At 32.3% G+C, this 20,272-nt stretch overlaps 1 protein-coding gene across 1 annotated transcript; it reads right to left on the reverse strand.

The window, feature by feature from the left end:
* Positions 1-6,453: 6,453 nt before the first annotated feature.
* On the reverse strand, positions 6,454-11,234 carry LOC112737893 (stem-specific protein TSJT1). Its single transcript, XM_025788043.2, has 4 exons — positions 10,647-11,234; positions 9,041-9,281; positions 8,185-8,305; positions 6,454-6,797 (listed from the first exon to the last, which is right to left on the reverse strand). The coding sequence occupies exons 1-4, from the start codon at positions 10,856-10,858 to the stop codon at positions 6,607-6,609; spliced, it is 765 nt and encodes a 254-aa protein (XP_025643828.1). The 5' UTR covers positions 10,859-11,234; the 3' UTR covers positions 6,454-6,606.
* Between the last annotated feature and the right edge of the window lie 9,038 nt (positions 11,235-20,272).

The following is a 20,272-nucleotide window of genomic DNA, read 5'->3' on the forward strand; positions in this document are numbered from 1 at the left end:
AGAGATAAAAGTGGAGATATATAAATATGTATAATATTATTGTTATATATGAAGCAGTTTTATATTACTATAATTATAGAGACTTACTATAATTATATCAAATTTAATTATGACTGTAAATAAATAAAATAGGAAACAATCAATACTAATTTTTTCTTTTTATAGTCAAAATTTACTGTAAATATAAAAAATAAAATCACTAATGATTAAAAATTTGAGTAGAAAATAAAACTCCATAAGCTAAATTCAATTTGTTAACTAATTAATTTGATGTCCATATAATAATAATATTATTATTATATATTGACTAAAACTGTGAATACATACTAATAAAATTATTACATACGAATGAGAATTAAAATTTTATCAATTATATAAATTCGAAATTATTATTATTATTATTGAATAATGATGATAATTCATGTGATAATGAATATTACCTATAAAACATCTAAAATTAAATAATATTCAACAGTAATTATGTGACAATTATAATTCAAAAATTACTGTATATGAAGTCACGTGAATGATTATTATAATTGATATAATAATTGTTATAATTACTACATATTCTCAATCTTATAAGTTGTATCAATTTAACTATATCAATTATATTCAAATTAGTAGTCAATTATTTTTATAAAAATTCTTGCTATAATTAGGTTATACTTATGAGATTATCTTGTATTAATCGTTATAATTAATTTAATAAAGATATTTATTAAGTATATATGTTATCTATATTAATTATATGCCAATATATATTTGTAAGAATGAGTTTAAAAAAGTGATATATAAATATATATAATATTATTGTTATATAAAAGTTAGATTTAAATAATATATTAAATATTGATTTGATATAATTATAATAAAAATATTTTTCTAAAATAATATAATCATATATTATTCATGAGCTAATTATAATGCAATTAAATATATAATAATATTCTATATTATTTATTTACCGTCATGATTTGATTTGATTGTTTTTTAGTTTATTTACTTACATAAATGATTAAAATATATAACATAACTATCGTAATTATTATAATTTTATGATATAATTATAATTAACATATTTTATCATAATTAAATATTGATTTGATATAATTATAATGAAAATTTTTTTCTAAAATAATATAATCATATATTATTTATGAGACAATTATAATGCAATTAAAGATATTATTATATCATAATGTCTACTTACTATATTAATATAATATCAAAAGATACATGTTTCATTATTTTTTATAGATAAAATCGGTTTTTATTGGCAACTAAATTGTGCTTAGGACAACGAAAACTATATATTTAGGTAGAGTTTTTTTTGTCAAATATAATGAAAATACCAATAAAGAAATAAAGAATAAAAATAAACTTAAATAATATACTTGACACTACTTTATTTTATTAATTATTAAATTATTTAAAAATAGTACATCCACGAAAAATAATCATAATATATAAATTGAGGCAATAATTTAAAATTCTTTAATTATAATTTAATCAAATACTAATATTAAAACCAAAATTACTTAAACAATATTGAATCTATTCTAGTCTTTAGTCATGTATAGTATAAAGTCATTCTCGTAACGACAACCAACTGAAATAATATCGTAAGTATCAACATTTAAAATTCGTACAAATTTAAAATTAATAGTACCTCAATAGAGTTAAAAACACAACGAAAAGGATGACAAAAGTATTGAGAGTTTGGGACATTCATCTTGCAGCTCACAATAAAAATCTGAGAACACTTGCTGCAATAAGAGCAATTAAAAAAAAACAAAAAGAAAAATAAAATCTGAATTTGAACCAAATTGACCAATTTAGGATGGTGAATCTAATGAGAAATTATGCAACCAAACAATTATAATAATTTGATAAAAAAGGAGGATGAGTAAATTATAAATGTTAGATAATTAAAATTATTGATAAGTAGTTTAATAATGCATTAATAATTAAAATATCACAACTGATATTACAATTTTAATCGAATAATTAAAATTATAATAATTTACTCATCCTCCTTTAACCACATTTCATTAGGTTGGTCATAATAGGTGAGTAGATCCAACAATCATTCGGTAAAGTAGAGATTATTGCCCCTTCTTTGAACGCTTACATCCATGTAGTTGGAATCCGAATTAGTGAAGACAACTCGATGAGGTATTTTATAGATGTGATGCATTGTAAAGGATTGTGGTAAAAGACAATTGAACTGGAACATTAGACGATAAGAATAACTTAGAGTAACAACAATTAATAAATTATTAAAAGAATAATATAATAGAATGAGTATATGAAAAATATTATAAAAAATTATAAATTGTACCTTAAAAGGATCAACTTCAATAAAAAATGAAGAATACATTCTTATTCTATGAAGTAGTAAAAAAAAATACTAAATATAAAATTATGAGCTGACTCTCAAATTTAGATGTATGTATGATAGAAAAACACTATTTATAGACCTTAGTAAAACAAAAATAAATATGTAAATTAATTACTATTAAGGCAATTTGTTATTATGTACAGTAATTAGGCATTATAATTGATAAGTAGTTTAATAGTGCATTAAATATTGATTTGATATAATTATAATGAAGATATGTTCTTAAATTAGTATAATTATATATTATTCATTAAATATTAAATATAATATAATAATATAATTATAATAAATAATTTAGAATAGATGAAAAATTTTATTCGTTTTGGAGGGAAAACGAACTCACGAAAAAGTGACACGTCACTCTTATTAGCTAGGGGAAAACCCAATTTTAGTATATTAAGTAGATTCTTACTAGGTATAGGTAAGGTCATAATGAATTTTATACAAATCAAAATAGCTAGAGAGACAAAATTAAATAGGACAAAAATCTGTCGCTAACCATCCCATTATTATCCCTAAATACAATCCTTCTTATGATTCTTTGTTCGGGTAATTCCCAACACTCCCATAAAATCAAAATTTAATCCCAAAAATAACTTGCTAGAATTTAATTATTTGAGAACCGAGTCTTGGAGTATTTTTCTACTCATCCAACAATGATTTAGCCTTTAAACATCTTTTAAATATAATTATTTTATTATATTAATTTTTCAATCAATTAGTTAATCATATTTTCTATTTTAGAGGAATCACTATTAATTTTATTTAATTTAAATTTTATAGGTATATGAAAAAAGTTTTAAAAATTAAAAAAAATTGCATTTTCCATTTCAAAATAATTTAAATAATTAACCTGCACCATTTATCAAATTTGTCAACTCTCTTTCCCATGTAAACTTGAAACTAATAGAGTCATAAAAGAGTAAATTATTGGAAAACCAAACAAAAGTAATTAAACAAAATCTCATGGTTAAAGATGGGAGAATATTGTTTTCTTGTTCATCATTAGCATTGAGCAAGCACACACACCGAATAAAATCTCAGAAAACTTATCAAAAGGAAGAGCGACAAATAACAAAGATGTTGATGGAAGAGCTGGGACGAAGACGGTCGAAGATGCTGCTGTAGTGGCAACAAAGATCGGGCTAGAGGCAACGACATTTAAGCTGCATAAGGGAAGGCGACGATGATTCTGATATCAAGAGGGATAAGTTCTCTCAAAAAAATGAGCAAACTATTTTCTATCTTCACTCTATTCTAATAAATTTAGTTTAATTTGATATATACGTTGGGAATAAGACACCATTCCCCCTTGAGAAAATATCTTTGACAGAGAAATAAAATAGACACAATCACAACACAAGAATTTAACGTGGAAACTCTAATTACCGGAGAAAAAACCATGGCCGTTGTCAAATGACAACTAGAGAATATCACTATGTGAAAATTGTTACAACACATAGACTTCTTTCTCTCACCGGCACCCCAGTACACCCACACTCTCTCAAAGCAAATATCTAACTACACCTCACAACACTCTCTAATCAAAGAGTACAGAGGAAAAGAAAAATCAGATACAAGCTTAAAGTGTTTCTGACTGGTGCAAAAACAAATGGAGAACTTAGCCTCATATTTATAGCCTAGGCCACCCACTCCATTTGCTATCCTGAGCAATGTGGGACTAATTCAACCAAATCCTAACAATCTCCACCTTGATTGAAATAGTCACACATCTTCAGCTTCCATTGTCAACACCAACAATTCTTTGCTGCCATTGTCTATACCGACAATCATAGTTCAGAGAACTATCATACTCTACCATGAAAGTATACTCACTTGGAATTAGACCACTCCAAGCATTTCACCTTGGTACAGATCAAAACCTTGCTGAAAATTCATGGTGCAACTTCCAAATTGGCTTTTCCTGGAAGTTCTTCAGCCATCGACCTAACTCCGCCACACACCTTGCATCTCAACGCCAACCAATGCCCGTGTGCAATTGTGGACCCGATTGCCACAACTCATCCTTATCCATGGCAGTGCGGTAATACCATGAGGATACTTCTTGTCTTCTAGAGAACATCATCTTCTCTCATAGAGAGAGCAACCAGAGATCTTCTCCTTCAACGCCTTGTGCAAACCTGATTGTATCAACACATCCTTGACTTGTATTTGCCACAAGCCAAAATTGATTCTTCCATCAAATTTCTCTATTTCAAACTTCACAGCACTTGAATATCCTGACATTGTTGCAACCGTATACTGGAATAGTATAACTCAACCGTGCACTAGGAAGGGTCCCCAGGAAAGAGAGGTGGGTCACAATGGACACACTTAAATACCAAGTCTTTCCTTAGCCAGAACCTTTCCAAATTGCACTCTCACAGTGTCACACTGCCTTCCAGCAACAACAACAGCAACCAAAGATCAACCTCAAGCCACAGGACAAAATTCTTTTCTGATGTGGAAGGTCAGACTAGGCTGCAACCACAGAGCATACTAAGAATAAATCCCACCGAACCGAAGCTCTTGATACCACTTGTTGGGAATAAGACACCATTCCTCCTTGAGAAAACACCTTTGACAGAGAAATAAAATAGACACAATCACAACACAAGAATTTAACGTGGAAACTCCAATTACCGGAGAAAAAACCACGGCCGTTATCAAATGACAACCAGAGAATATCACTATGTGAAAATTGTTACAACACATAGACTTCTTTCTCTCACCGGCACCCCAGTACACCCACACTCTCTCAAAGCAAATATCTAACTACACCTCACAACACTCTCTAATCAAAGAGTACAGAGGAAAAGAAAAATCAGATACAAGCTTAAAGTGTTTCTGACTGGTGCAAAAATAAATGGAGAACTTAGCCTCATATTTATAGCCTAGGCCACCCACTCCATTTGCTATCCTGAGCAATGTGGGACTAATTCAACCAAATCCTAACAATATATATATATTGAAATGTGGCTTCAATTTCGAATGTGCTCACAATTCATTTTGTGTATAATTATATTATTTTAGATGTATTTGTGAAAATTTATGTAGTATTTTAAATGTGTTTAGTAGATATATCCAAAATAATAAATAACAAAATTAACTTATCAATTAAATAATATCACATCTTCTCCTCCGTATCTAATTATATTTTAGTTTTATATACTTGTGTTTGAAGATTATTTTTTCTTTCTTTCTGGCATAATTCACTTTTGAGGTATTTTTTTATTCTTTTATATATGTTCATAACACATCCAACATAATAAGATATATAACATACAAAATATTTTTAGTACACATCCAACATTCATTTAAATTTGTACTTATATTTTTCTTACTATAAATGATTTTTTTTAACACATTCAAAATAATAAAATAATACACAATATTTTTAGTACAAATCCAAAATTAGTTTAAATCCGTGTTTATAGTTTTTAATATAAATAATAATCTTATAACACATACATTTAAAATTATAAAATTGCATACTAAATAATTTTTTAATACATTCGAAATTCATCCAAAAATAATTGTGTTTATTACTCTCGTTAATTAGAACCGAAAAAATTATATATACCCATCTTAAAATCAAAAAAATTAATTTTGATAGTATTATTTTAAGTTTGATTTAGTTATAGTTTAATTTTAATTTGTTATTTTTATTTTTTTAATTAAATTTAAATTTGAATTAAAATATTCTAACTTTAAGAAAATATAATTTTAAATTTTTAATATATGAAAAAAATTGAAACATAATATCTAAAAATAATTATTATAATAAATAATAATTGATGAATTATGATAGTATATATATATATAGAAGGGATTCCCAGCTTCTTTTAAACCCTGCCACTCTGATTTAAGCGCAAATGCAATAGTGAAAAAAGGCTTAAATTAATTGTAGCGGCTTCATACTTCATACTTCATAGGATGCTCATCTTCTTTTTAAAATACCGTTCAAAATGTGATTTGTTCACTTCCAAAAATCAGTTTAATTAATTTGTGTCACTACAAGTTAATTGTAAATCAACAAGCAAAAAACGTTACTGCAATTTACTCATATATAAAATAGAACGTATGCGTGAATATTATACAATAATCGTAGCATAAAAATAATTAACTATGTTTTTTTTTTATTTACAAAGGTGAAACCCTATATTTTATTCGTACTGTTTTGATGTCGGAATTTATGGCAATTAATGGTGGTCCCATTCAGTCCAATTGGATTGACTTCCAACCCGAGGGATGCTGTTAACCCTTGTGTACTTATCAACCTTGAAGTTGGCTCCACACATGGCTCCTTCACTGTCTATTCTTGCCATTGCCTTCATCTTGTTCATTGGATGCTCAAAACTCATTAGACCTCCTTCACTGTGAAACATACACCCTGCATTTCAATTCCAATTTGTCATCTATCTTAACTATATGCTGCTACTAATAATTTATTACTGTCCATCTTCCATTTTCTAATATAAATTATTATATACATTAACTAATTCGGAAATTTATTGAAAAATAACAATAACAAAAGAAAAACAATATATATTTTATATTTATAGTTGATTTTAATGGTTAATTTTGATGTATACCTAACATAATTGTATAAAATATTAGAGTAAAGTATCATTTTTGTTCCCAACGTTTGGGGTAAGTTCCAAAATTGTTTTCAATCATCCTATTTAAGTCTTTAACGTTTCAAAATTGACTCAATGTTGTTCTGCCGTTAGAGATCCGTTAATAGAATTAATGGCGGGACGAAATTGAGACGATTTTGAAATGTTAGGGACTTAAATAGGACGAAAACGTTATGGACAAAAACGATACATAAAAATAAATTTTAATTTAATTTTATCTTTCAATAATATTAATTTTTTACTGTACATAGTATTCAATTATTTTTTAATTATATCTAAATAAATTACACTTAATCACATTACTTTCATTTTAAATAAATTTATTTTTTTATAATTTTAAAGAATTTTGATACATTAGAGACAAAAGGTATAATTTATATTTTATTGTATATATTTTTTTTCTTGCAAGTTTATATACTAGTCATTTTTCTTGCAAGTTTATATACTAGTCATTCTACAAACATTTCATGATAACTAAAAATCTTTAAGAGTAAAATTATAAAAAAATTAATTTATTTAAAATAGAAGTAATATAATTAAATATAATTTACTTAGATGTGATTAAAAAATAATTGAATACTATGTATAGTAAAAAATAATATTAATGAAGGATAAAATTTAAATTCATTTCCATGTATCATTTTTGTCCTCCACGTTTTCGTCCTATTTAAGTTCCTAACGTTTCAAAATCGTCTCAATTTTGTTCCGCCGTCAATTCTGTTAACGGATCCCTAACGGCAGGACAACATTGAGTCAGTTTTGAAACGTTAGGGACTTAAATAGGACGATTGAAACGTTAGGAACAACTTTAGAACTTATCCCAAACGTTGGGGACAAAAACGATACTTTACTCAAAAAATTATTTAGAGTAAGATAAGGTGTTAAATAGAATATTATAAAATATAAGTAAGGCAGTAAGCAATTTTTATTTTAGAATAAAAAATACTAAACTTCTTATTAGCTAGGATGAAAAATGACGGAAAAAAATATTTATTGCAATTAATTACCTCTTTTTTACCTAAAGCAATTAGTTTTTTCATATTTTTCAATTAATTTTCTTATACTTTCATAACATATAATGCAAAAGTTCATTTATATTATAGCCTTTGCACTTAGAATGAACAAAAATATAGTTGGTACCTGTTGGAAAGGGGGCAAACGATTTTGCACAACCCTCCTTTATTATATCAAGATCATCAGATATTACAATAGATCCATCTGCTGCTATACCCCAGTACAACTTCACTCCGCCATCAGAACCCTTCAACCAAATTTAACCTCACCTTTTAAAATTGAACCACTCAAAATTAAAGCAAAACAATTATTAATTAAAATAGCGAGAACTACGATAGGGAGTTGAATAATTAGTTTAATTTAGATGCTGTGCGACAAATTTTATATTCTATAAGAATAGCTGATTTAAAGACTAATTTTTTTAGGTTAATATTTAAATTAGTCTCTAAAAAATAAGATATTCTTTAAATTCATCTTTAAATAATTTTTTTAATTAAATTAATTTTTTAAAAATTACGAATTAATCATATTTGTCTTTTAGTCACTCCATTAACAATTTTTTTCAAAGATTGATGTTATAAAACGTTAATTGAATAACATATATAATACTTGATATGTCTTATTAAATATTGACCAAATATATTTATAAAAATTTATTAATTTAGTCATTTTTTCAATTACAAAAATTCTATTCCTAATATGACTTAGTGACTAAATTAATAGATTTTTGTAAACATATTTAGTCAATCGTCTAATTGAATATGTTATGTGTCATATATGTTACAATTAACATTTTACATCATCAATCGAAAATTGTGAGTGGAGTAACTGAAGGACAGATATGGTTAATTTATAATCTTTGAAGAACCAATTTGATTGAAAAAATCTTTCAAAGCTAAATTTAAAAAATACCTTATCTTTCTAAGACTAATTTGACTATTACCCCTAATTTTCACATACTGTAATTGAGTTTATAGCTTACGAGTGCAGCGAAGACGTTGCCGGCCTTTCTGTCATAGACAACAAAGGCAAAGCTACCATCAAGGTCCTTAATAACTTGATCGGCAGGGTATGGACCTCGGTCTCGGAGTGTCTTATAAGCTTCAATCAGAAATATGGCTTCCTTGCTACTCTTTGACAACCCATATTGCCTAATCAATGAGCATAGATTGTTCAAGCTCCCCAAGAAGAGGCAATATATGTCATCAAACCCACAAAACTGCCTGTAATCCAAACAGTACAGCAACATTATTGGTTCCTCTCATGTTCATTTCTTACTTTTATTATACACAGGGAACAATTCAGACGTGGTTTTATATTCTAAAAATATCTTAAACACTCATTTCTTTGTATAACATAATTTTGAAATTAAAATATTATTTAGTTAAAATCAATGGTTATAAATATTCTTAAAATTCATATTATATATAATGTTAACTAAAAGGGGATGGCCAGCTTGAACAAATATGTATACTATTTTTGAGACACGTTATAAACCTGATATATTTTATTATAAATAGTTTTTGAAATTTATATATTTTATTGTATTTAGGGGTGCACATGGGCCGGGTGAAGCCGGGTTTGATGTGACCCAGACCCGGCCCGAAATATACACCGGGTCTATTTATTAGACCCGAACCCGGCCCTAGACCCGATGAAACCAATACACTTTCGGGCCACAATTATACCGGGTGAAAACCGGGTAAAAACCGGGCCGTTAACATTACATTACGTTGATATCTTCTTGTAAGCTAGCATGTAAAAAAATTCAAATTTTCAAGACTCCAACTATTAGTTAACATGGTAAAATTCACTTAGAAAAATATAACAAGAACCAACCCTTCTTCAAAATTAAAGCATAACCACAATCAATACTAAAGCATAACCACAATCAATACTAATATTGTCTAATAATACCAAATATTTAAATCAATACAAATAATACAATCTTATGTATTAGTCTAAAGTCTTATGCATTCTAAACATAAAACATTAATTTATAGTCTTATAATGACTAATAACATAAAATATTAAGGTTTACAATACTTAAATTCCACATAAGAATATTCATGATCTATCACTAATAACACAAAATATTAATTGTGTATGATGACCGGGCCACCGGGCCGACTTCGGGTGACCCGAGCTATGGCCCGGACCCGACCCGAAATAATGACCGGGTCTATTTTTGAGACCCGTACCCGACCCTAGACCCGATGAAATCACACCAAATTAGTCCCTAAAGTATTCGGGACCGGGCCGGGCCTTCGGGCCGGGCCGGATCTGTGCACCCCTAATTGTATTTTTAATACACACTTATTATATATCTCATAGTCATATATATCCGTACCGACTAGATCAGAGGAGCAAATAGATACTTTTTACGAATCTAGAATGGTGGATTCTGGTTACCCACGATTCTATGATGTCCCCAAAAAAAGGCTTACTAAAAGAAAAATTCATCTAGAATTCTTGCGTTAATCTAACTCAGCTCCCATAGGAAATACTAATTCTTGAGGCAAATAAAAGAAAGAATCATATTATTGATGAGTGGTTAATTAGTTTAGTAGAATGAAAATGATAATTACCTTTGTGGAGTGGGGAAAGATGTTGGAGGACGAACATAAGCCATAACAGCAGAATTACCAAAGCTCATAGAGAAAGTGTTATTGGGATTATGGGAAATAAAATCTTGAAGAGTTTCCTCTGGAACCTTAGGCTTCTTGATCCCTTTGTAAGATGCAGGACTATTAAGCTCCTCTGGAGGGTGAGCAAAAGCCTCATGAAATATTGCCAACATTTTGATTCTCTATCTTATTATTGATCTTAAACCTCGATCGGAATTGTAGTGTAAAATTGTTTGCTAGTTTGAGGAAAATAGAGGGGCTATTTAAAGTCTTTACATTATAAATAAATATATCTATATTTGGCTACCTTGCCCAAAAAGGGCAAAACAAAACAAAAGACAAGACGCTGAATCATCAAACTGTGGGCGTGGCTTATAGGCTTTGGATAAGATTCACGAACTTCAAAGGATTCTTATCTTTTGTCGGTTTCTTCTTGTTGGTTTCTTCACTTTTCTTTAGCTTCATATAATACTTAATTAGTGACTCTATCAATCTAAGCATGCATATTTGCTTTGCGTGTCTCTGATTTGATCTGATAAACCTTCCACAAATTAAATTGGAGTGCGCATGGTACATATATATTCACCTACCAAAAAATTAAGGAGCATAATCATGCCACAAGTTAATATTAAATGGGATATAAGTGATATAATTCGCGAACAATTTTGCTATGTATATATTTTTTATAATAACTATTATTTTAATACTAATTTTTTTTTTAAAATTAAACATATATTTTTTTAACTAAATTAAAAAAATTAAATACATAATTAATTAATAACAACTATATTTTTATACAATTGTCAAAAGTGTTTGATGTATAAATAACATTTTTCATTCTCAACACTACACTAAATTGGCTATATAGCTACAATAATTTTGTGACATACACTTATTTTAAGTGTTTCAATTAAATAAAATTATGATACTTATATATCTAAAATTTTTACCTTCAATAACAATCAATTTTTTATATCTAACGGGGCATAAAACTCACCAGAACAAAAGAATAGGATTTTCTCTATGATACAAATTAAAGGAACAATAGAGGGTAGTTTATATCTCTTACACTTTTTCCAGCATAATCCTTTACTTTCAAAATCTTATTCGCCACATAATGGTTGTTCGCAAATGAGAAGAGATCAGATGATATGCGAAGAGAAGCAATTCAACCTTCACCACACTAGGAAGATGCCGTTGGTTGTTCAGACCTGAATCTGAATCTCAAGGAAGTTAGCATTTGCTGTTGGCAGTCGGCAGTTTGTTAAACTTCTTTAATTCTTACACACTATTTAGATTTGGTTCTCCTTTGATGTATGTATTTTTTTAAATGTAAATTATCTGTTAGTGGGTTTTTACTAGGTTTTTTTTTTTTTACAGGAAGAAACATTTTTCAATCATAAGAAAGCAAATCGGCACTTACAAATATTAAAGAAATATCAATTCTATATAGATAACAAGAAGATAGATATCCCATGTATTGAACTAAAATCTCTTCCACTCTCTCCGAACTGACGCCGCGAAGATCACCACCGTCTGTCATCCAGGACACAATTCGATGTCGCCCAGCTGTTCGAGAACATCCAATGAAGACACCCCTTCGCGTACGTTGCATCCGTCGTGCAGCCCAAGACCGCCATGGTCGCCGCTGCCTTCAACGACATCGCGACCTGGATCCTCCTCGCCCTCGCCATATGTCTCATTATAGAATCTCAGGGCTAAAACTTCTTTTTTGGCCGAGGTGATTAATTTACAAAAATCGTCGTCCTGATGCAAATTTTATGCCTAACATAACACGTAATCATGCTGGTGGTTGCCTTTGCAGTAGTTCAATGTTCCTCAGGTCATATATGATAGCAAGTTGGTCAGAATGTACTTGTTTTTCCTTTGTTTATTGCAAGTGGGTTGAAAATTGACGAATTTAGATATTAGATGATCAATTAACTAAGTATGTAGATGTTTATTTTAATTCTTAATTGGATAATTATTTTGTTTGATTTAGTTTAAGTATATACAATTAACAAATACTAGATGGTCATTTCAATAGGTAATCGGATGATTATTTTAAGGTTTAATTACTCTATTGGTCCCTATAGTTTCAAGAAATTTTCAATTAGGTCCCTATACTTTTTTCCTTTTAACTGGGTCCTTGCACCAAATTTTTTTTCAATTAGATTTCTCTTGGTAGTAATTGGCTTAATTGTATAGGGACCCAACTAAAAAAAAAAAATTGGTGCAGGGACTCAAATAAAAGAAAAAAAAGTATAGGGACTCAATTAAAAAAAAAATATGGTGTAATGACTCAATTAAAAGGAAAAAAAGTATAAGGACCTAATTAAAAATTTCGCGAAACTATAGGGGACCAATAAAGTAATTAAACCTTATTTTAATAACTTCCTGAATGGTTGTTTGATGGCCGGTGGAGAACTTCTAACGCCGGAGAGGTGGAATGATTGATGAGGATGGGGTAACAGACGGTTGGGGGGAGAGGGTATTTGGGTAAATTCCATTGGTAAATTATGATTGGAATGGTTAATTTTTTGAAAGAACTGTTTGAGTTTTTTTTTTTCTTTGTATTGGGCCAAATTTAAATCTCATTGTACATATTGTCAAAATTTCTCATTGTCTCTCTAGCGGAGTTCATATTTTATTTCTAGTTTTATAACATCATTTTTTCACTATATATTATTTCATTGTGTATGAGAAATTCACATGGGATGAAGCCTATAATTAGATGATAAAAAAAATCTTTTTGTAAAATTTAAAAAATTAATAAATAATTAATTAGTAAATTATATATGAGTTAAGGAGATTAAGAAATTAAATTTTATAATTTAAAAAAACAAAAATAATTAAAATATGAATTAAAACACAAATTTTAAAAATTTTGTCATAAATTGGACCAACAGATTAAACTGGTTAGACCGGGCTCAAGTGGGCCAAAGCCCACTCACATGACTCCATATAAAAGACTTGCAACAACCTCTTTCCTTTTTCATTGTTCGTTGCAATGCACGTTGAAGAAGAAGCATGGAAGACCAAAACCTAATCCCCTTAATTTTCACCTCAAATTTCTTTTGCTCATAACTTTTAATCCGGAGTTCTAATTGCCGCACCGTTTACAGCCACGCGTTCGTCTCGTTGAGCTCTCAATTTTATCTGAACAAAGTGGTAAGTATCTCTGAATTTCTTGCCCATATTTCTATCCCCTTCATTTGTGCAAAATTTGATTTGGGTATTGAGTGATTTTGATGATTTTGGTGGTTTAAGATTACACCAAAGAAGTGGGTTGAACTATTTCGAGCATTCAATTTAAGCTATATATAAGGGATCAAAAGTGTTGAGAGTTGCATGGGATTACCATTTGAAATCCAGTGACGGTGAATTGTGTAACACCCTAACTACCAAAGCTCACACTTCCGGCTGCGCGACTCTGATAGTTCGGACATTACGACGATTTTTATATTATTTAATACTAAAATATGAGCCTATTTAAAACTTTAAGTCGCAATACCGATCCAAAAATACTTTCATCCGATATCATACATCCATAAATACCATACAACTTACAAAACTCATAAAGAGTACATCCATATATATATACATACATATATATAAGTAATATTACAACCATAATCCAATACAATTCCTATCCCTCTTACAGATTATATCAAGATAAAGGCGAGGGTACAATAAACCATAGCTAAAACAATACAGAGTATCACAACAACAATTAAATAAGCTCTTCGTAACTTCTGCGCCCATATCCTGAAAGGGGAAAAAATGTAAGGGGGTGAGAACATCATCCTCGAAAGGGTTCTCAGTAGAGGGTTTTTGGGAATTACTGTAATAGGATACGTGAGTATAAACCGTACCAGTGATTAATAACCGTCTTATGCCTCCTTTTCAAAAACAACGGTTTACAATAAAAATAAAGTCGAAAATCTTTTCTGAAAGAGGAATCATTCAATTCTCAAAAACTTACAAGCCTTTCAACACGATTTATCTATGCTGAAACAAAATAGCCTTTCATATTTTATTCCAAACCAGAAACACAAAACCGAAATCAACCATCGATTCATCTCATTCCAACCACGGCCCTAGGCCCAAACAATCCAACCATCAACCAATCACCATAGTCCAACAGAGTCCCAGTAGCAAACACAAATAGGAAGATGCAAGCACAAACAAACAGTTATTGCAAGTAGAACAATTAGCAATTAATCACATAGGCACACCAAGTATAATATGCACACCCAAAAAATGTCACATAGATGCATATGATACATGCCTGTCCCTAGTGGCTGATGATATCATCTGTCGGTTATATAGCCAACCCGACACGTCCTGGTAGCTAACCATGGACAGAAACACCCATCGTGGAGCAAGTAGTTTTGAGCTACAACCCCATTGCTACTACCTGCTCAACCCAGAGCCAGTGGAATAACCACTACTGCGGCTACTACCCAGGCGGGTGTTTAACAGCTCAACCTGGAGCGAGTGGAATCACCACTACTACCGCTACTACCCAGGTGTCATAGTCTCTGACCTGGAGCAAGTGGGACGAACCACAACCCTTGCTACTACCCAGGTATCTCAAGCATATATTCATTCAGTCCCAGTCATGGATCAACATCCATCTCAGCCATCCGGCTTAAATTCATAATTCATAGTCAGCCATACGGCCCATAACTCATTCGGCAATCAGCCATAAATCAATATCATACACAGCCATTCCGGCTCACGGTTCAATCCAAAACCAGCCATTATTCATAATCATACACAGCCATTCCGGCCCATAACAAAACAGCACTTTCACCATTCAACATCATCGAATTCATAAAACCGGCATTTAAGCCTCAAATCACTTTTCTCAAGAAATTTCACTTTGAAATCAAATTTCAACTCTTTTCAGCCTTGGCTTTAAAGATCTCATTTCTCAAATCATCTCAGGTTCATAAGCCAAATTTACTCAAAGTAAGTTCCCTTTTTAAAAAAAAGCCGCTCTCGGCATCCTCTTTCCAAGACTTCCAAAACCATGGAAAGTTAAAGATTCAATTTGGGAACAATCAAAATCACCCATTCCACAATGGGATTTTATAACAAAGTTTCTCGGCAGAGTCCCAAGTCTTTAGGGGAGAATAATATAACTCATTTCACCAAATTAATTTAAAATCATTAAAACATTGGCTTTCTGATTTGAGTAAGAAAATAGGATCTAAGCCAAACCGAGTCAGGTAATCATTCACTTCTTTCAAAGCCGTTTCCTTTAATTAGGCAAAACCAACTTCAACCCCCATGATAATTCTAGAACGTTTCAACTGTTCAAAATTGTTTTAGTCTTGCAAGAATTCAGAATTCAAAGAGTACTTAAAACCTTTCTCAAAACATTTCAAAATGAAACTTGTCAATAGACATTCAGGTTCTTTCAAAGTCATTGAAACTTCTTTAATTGAAACCCCCAAGTCAAATTCAAAGGCATAAACCCTTTTCACATCCAAACAGCTATAAAACACAAGTTTCATCTAAATAACCTTCTCCTGAAAGAGATACAATGCCTTTCTTAAGAAGCAAGACTAAATCACAATTTCCTCTTTATTAATTCATTTCGAAAGCATGAATCATCCTTTTCTCGATAATTCAAATAAAATAGTAGAAGTCTTTAACTCATCATTTTCCAGACAATATTTCAATAAAGACTCGGATTTTATAGAAATTTCGGCAGCACCTCCCCTAAAACTTGGACTTTTGCCACCCGGTTCGGGTCCCAACTAAACCGTTTCTCATTCCTTTTCAACAGCTCAAACCAGAAATCAATTCAAAAGCAAGCTAAATCCAACAGTCGCCTCAATAGCATACCTCAAGGAAACCATTTCAAAAATCAACTCAATATCAACCGGTTTAACTCATTTATAAAGCTTTAAAGAATCGGTTCAGCAATAAATCATTTATCAAAACCAGAGCAATTAAAGCAACCCAGGCTGAATTTCAAGAGCATTCTATCTTCACATCGTCAAAATAATTGACTCAATTCAAACCAATCCTCAACGGATCAAACTCATTTCAATATTTAAAGAATCAACTTCAAACATTACATTTCACAAGCCACACAACAATTCAGCCAAGCCAACATCCATAATCATTCGAGTCAATCAAATAATACATAAGGAAGATACAATCACTAATTACACCATATTTCATATCAGTATCCATATGTAATAATTCCAATAATAAACTGTAGTTTTCGGAAAGCGCCCCTACCTCAAAACGCAAATTCATAACCCAAACGCGTCACAGGAACCTTCTATCTCAAACCGAAATCACCAACAACTGCAACCTCGGCTCCAAGCCACTCCCGCGGTAACCACAGCAACACTAATCGCGACATATAACAATAGAAACTCAATCTTATAGCAATTGATGCCGCAAAACCTTAGTGTATGAAGCCAGAATAGTAACTAGAGAGCTTTCAAATCGAAAATGCTTACCAAATGAAGAAGGAACAGCTGAACCGAAGCAGCAGTGGTCTCTGAACCGGTTCGATAGCAGCCCGGCAACCACCTCAAATAGCAGCGGCGACCGGACTCCAACAATGGTGCCTGGAACCCACATACAGAGACGTTAAAGCTTCCAGAATCTTAAACGAATGAAGACCGAATTCAAAAACCCTTACCGGCAGAGTTTTCCGGCGACGGCAGCGGGGTTTTCCGGTGGCCAATCATGGCGGCGTAGTTTCCTCCTCTGGTAGCGACACTCGTGGCGACAACCTCCCACCACGGCGAGCCCAGCCACGCGGTGCGACAGCAACCCCGCGACGGCTCCCTCTCGCGTCTCATCTCCCTCTGCGTGTGAGTTCAGTGACGGCGCACAGCCCCTGCCGAGCTCCGTTTGACATCTGAGGAACGCTTCCCTTCCCGATCTCTTGCAGCAGATCCGGCCGACACGACTCCACCGACGGCACCCGAAAGCACGAGGCTGACAGTGGCGCTCGTGACGGGCTTCACGGCAAGGAGCGATCGCAACAACTCAAGCCGCGAAGACGACAGCAGCAGCGGTGGCATTTCTCGGTGACCCATCATCTGCGGCGGCGCTGGGCAGAGACGGCAACGACGCGACTACTGGCGACGAGCTTGGTCGACGATGGTAGCACAAACAGCAGAGGTGGCACGACCAGGATGGCTCCATGGTGCTGCAGCTTAGGGACGGTGACTCGCGACACTCCCTTTCCCTCCATGGTTCGGCGATGGCACGACGGCGGCGGTGAGGTTCAGCACGCCGGCGCGGTCCCTTTCCTCCCCTCCTCTCCTTCTTCTCCTCCACCGATCCGTTTCTCCCTTCCCTCTCTATTTCTTTCTTTCTTCCATTTCCGCAGCTATTACTGCTGGTTGGATTGGGGGAAGGCTGCGGCTGTGTGTGTGTGTTTTGGTTAGAGGGCAGCAGCTGCTGCTGCTGGTTTAGGGAGTGGAAACGGGTACCGGGTCAGGTTTTCAGGGTTAGGATTTTTCTTTCAAAAATTAGGGTTAGGGGCATTTTAGTAATTTCGAATAAAAATAGGGATATTATAGTAATTAGAAATAAATTCTAATCCATTAATAATAATGTATAAAAATACTATTTGCTCATCAATTTCATAAATTATTTTCAATAAAATGCCCAAATCTAAAAATTAGAAATAATATACTTAATTTCTTCATTTTCCAAAATAGCAGTAATAATATTTAAAATATTACTTATCTAATCCAAATCATATAAAATCCTTATTATTTCATAACTATCAACCTTATACTTTAACTATAGAAAATAATCCAATAATTATAAAATTGGATAATAATCTCAATTTATTTCAAATTCAATAAATCACAATCTGCCTTAATTATCTTTAATAAAATAATTTCTGAAATTAAGGCTATAAATAACTATATGATTTTGAGACTTGATCATAATAAGACTTTTCAAAAGTTCTGGGTCTTACAAATTGCGAGGAAGAGGCATGACACAGATGTAACCTTTAGCTGCTAATTGGTTAACTGGCGAGCGAAAGTAAATTTGCGATAGACTTATTGTCAAAAGCCAGATCAGTTTTGGTTGCACCACATAAGATGACACGTTGGAATCAGCAGAACCTAGGATCTAGTTGAAGAAATTAATAGAAATAAAATCTGCTCAACCAAGTGTTTTCCTATGGGGGGCACCGGTTATGTCGGTGAAGAAGTAAGACAATATCAGGAAGCTGTACGAGAAGGAGAGTGTGCCAACGAATCTTCGCGACTCGATCTAGCCTTTCTTTTGTCACCTACATTGAAATTCTATCTTGGAGTTCTTCTTAAACGATTTGACGATCTTTCCAATTTTATTTCTTATGTGCATGAATTTTGTCCCTTTTGAGGTGAGTCTGAGTTTGTTTTGGTATAATCAAGCTCTCCTTGAATTTTGGGAACCCGCGGTAAGTGGGGTTGCTCTCCTTCGCAAACTTGCGTTCCTTTGACATCAACGGAGGCTTACTTTATTCGATACGCTTTCTTCTCTCTCTAACAAGGTTTTGATTTGAATTTCTTTCTTGAGATGCACCTTAATTCTTCTTCATGTGCATTCCATTATTTTTCTACAACTTTTTTTTACCGTAATACAAGACATCTTCTTGATTTCTCGCGAATACCCTTTGTGTTGTTCGTTTGTCTTTTGAGCTCGGTATTATTTGAAAATTCAAATCGAGCTTGATTTAGTGGTGTGTGCAATCCCTAAATATAACCATCAAGACGTTAGTTCTGTAAAGCGAGACTTCTGAATGTAGGAGATGAAGCAGGTAAGTGTGCGGCGTCATGAGGAGTTGAGAAGCTTTGATTCTTGCAAACAGCATTGTCTACGATTAAGTTGACTTGCAAGGATGCACGGTTTGTATGGATGCCCGACCGTGAAGAGAATTTTCAAACTCAGAATGAGAGATTGATTATAGCACCAACACTCGTGTTACCTGAACCTAATAAACTATTTGAGGGTTATTGTGATGCATTATGAAAGGGCTTAGAATGCGTGCTGATGCAACATCGTAATATGGTGACGAACGCCCTGAGCAAGAAATTTTTTAGTATTGTTTGGATGGTAATTAAGGAGAAAGAATCGTCAAGTAGGTTTGGATTTTTAAGTTGAGTGTTGAGAAGGTGGATGGAGGTGTTAGACTGGATCAATTACAAATGTCAAATAATTATAAGGTTGAGAATTTGGGGAGCGCAGCAAGATGATAAGGAGCTACCAAGGATGTTGAAATTTGTTGAATAGGAGTATTAATAAAAGATCAAGGGAGACAGGGAAGGAAATTTGGAGGCATAAGGCGAGGAATCTTGTGCCGAATGTCGGAAGTTGAGACATAAACTATTGTCCGAAGTTCTCAAGAGCGAATTTTTGACTCATGCTGGAGTTACCAAGAATGTGTCATGATTCAAATAAAATATTTTGGGTGGCTAGAATGAAGAATGACGTGGCGGCGCATGTGACTAAGTGTTTGACATGTTAGAAGGTGAATATAAAGCACCGAAGACTATACATCAAGCTAAGGAGGTAGTGAGGTTGCACGGTATGCTAATCGCATT

This window comes from Arachis hypogaea, chromosome 13, assembly GCF_003086295.3.
Source record: "Arachis hypogaea cultivar Tifrunner chromosome 13, arahy.Tifrunner.gnm2.J5K5, whole genome shotgun sequence".
Classification (NCBI taxonomy): domain Eukaryota; kingdom Viridiplantae; phylum Streptophyta; class Magnoliopsida; order Fabales; family Fabaceae; genus Arachis; species Arachis hypogaea.

Coding starts and splice junctions, on each gene's coding strand:
- LOC112737893 (XM_025788043.2), bottom strand. CDS start 10,858: ATGTTGGCAATATTTCATGAGGCTTTTGCTCACCCTCCAGAGGAGCTT. Junction 9,282..10,646: donor TCTTTCCCCACTCCACAAAG/GTAATTATCATT, acceptor TTTGGATTACAG/GCAGTTTTGTGGGTTTGATG. Junction 8,306..9,040: donor GCAACGTCTTCGCTGCACTC/GTAAGCTATAAA, acceptor ATTTGGTTGAAG/GGTTCTGATGGCGGAGTGAA.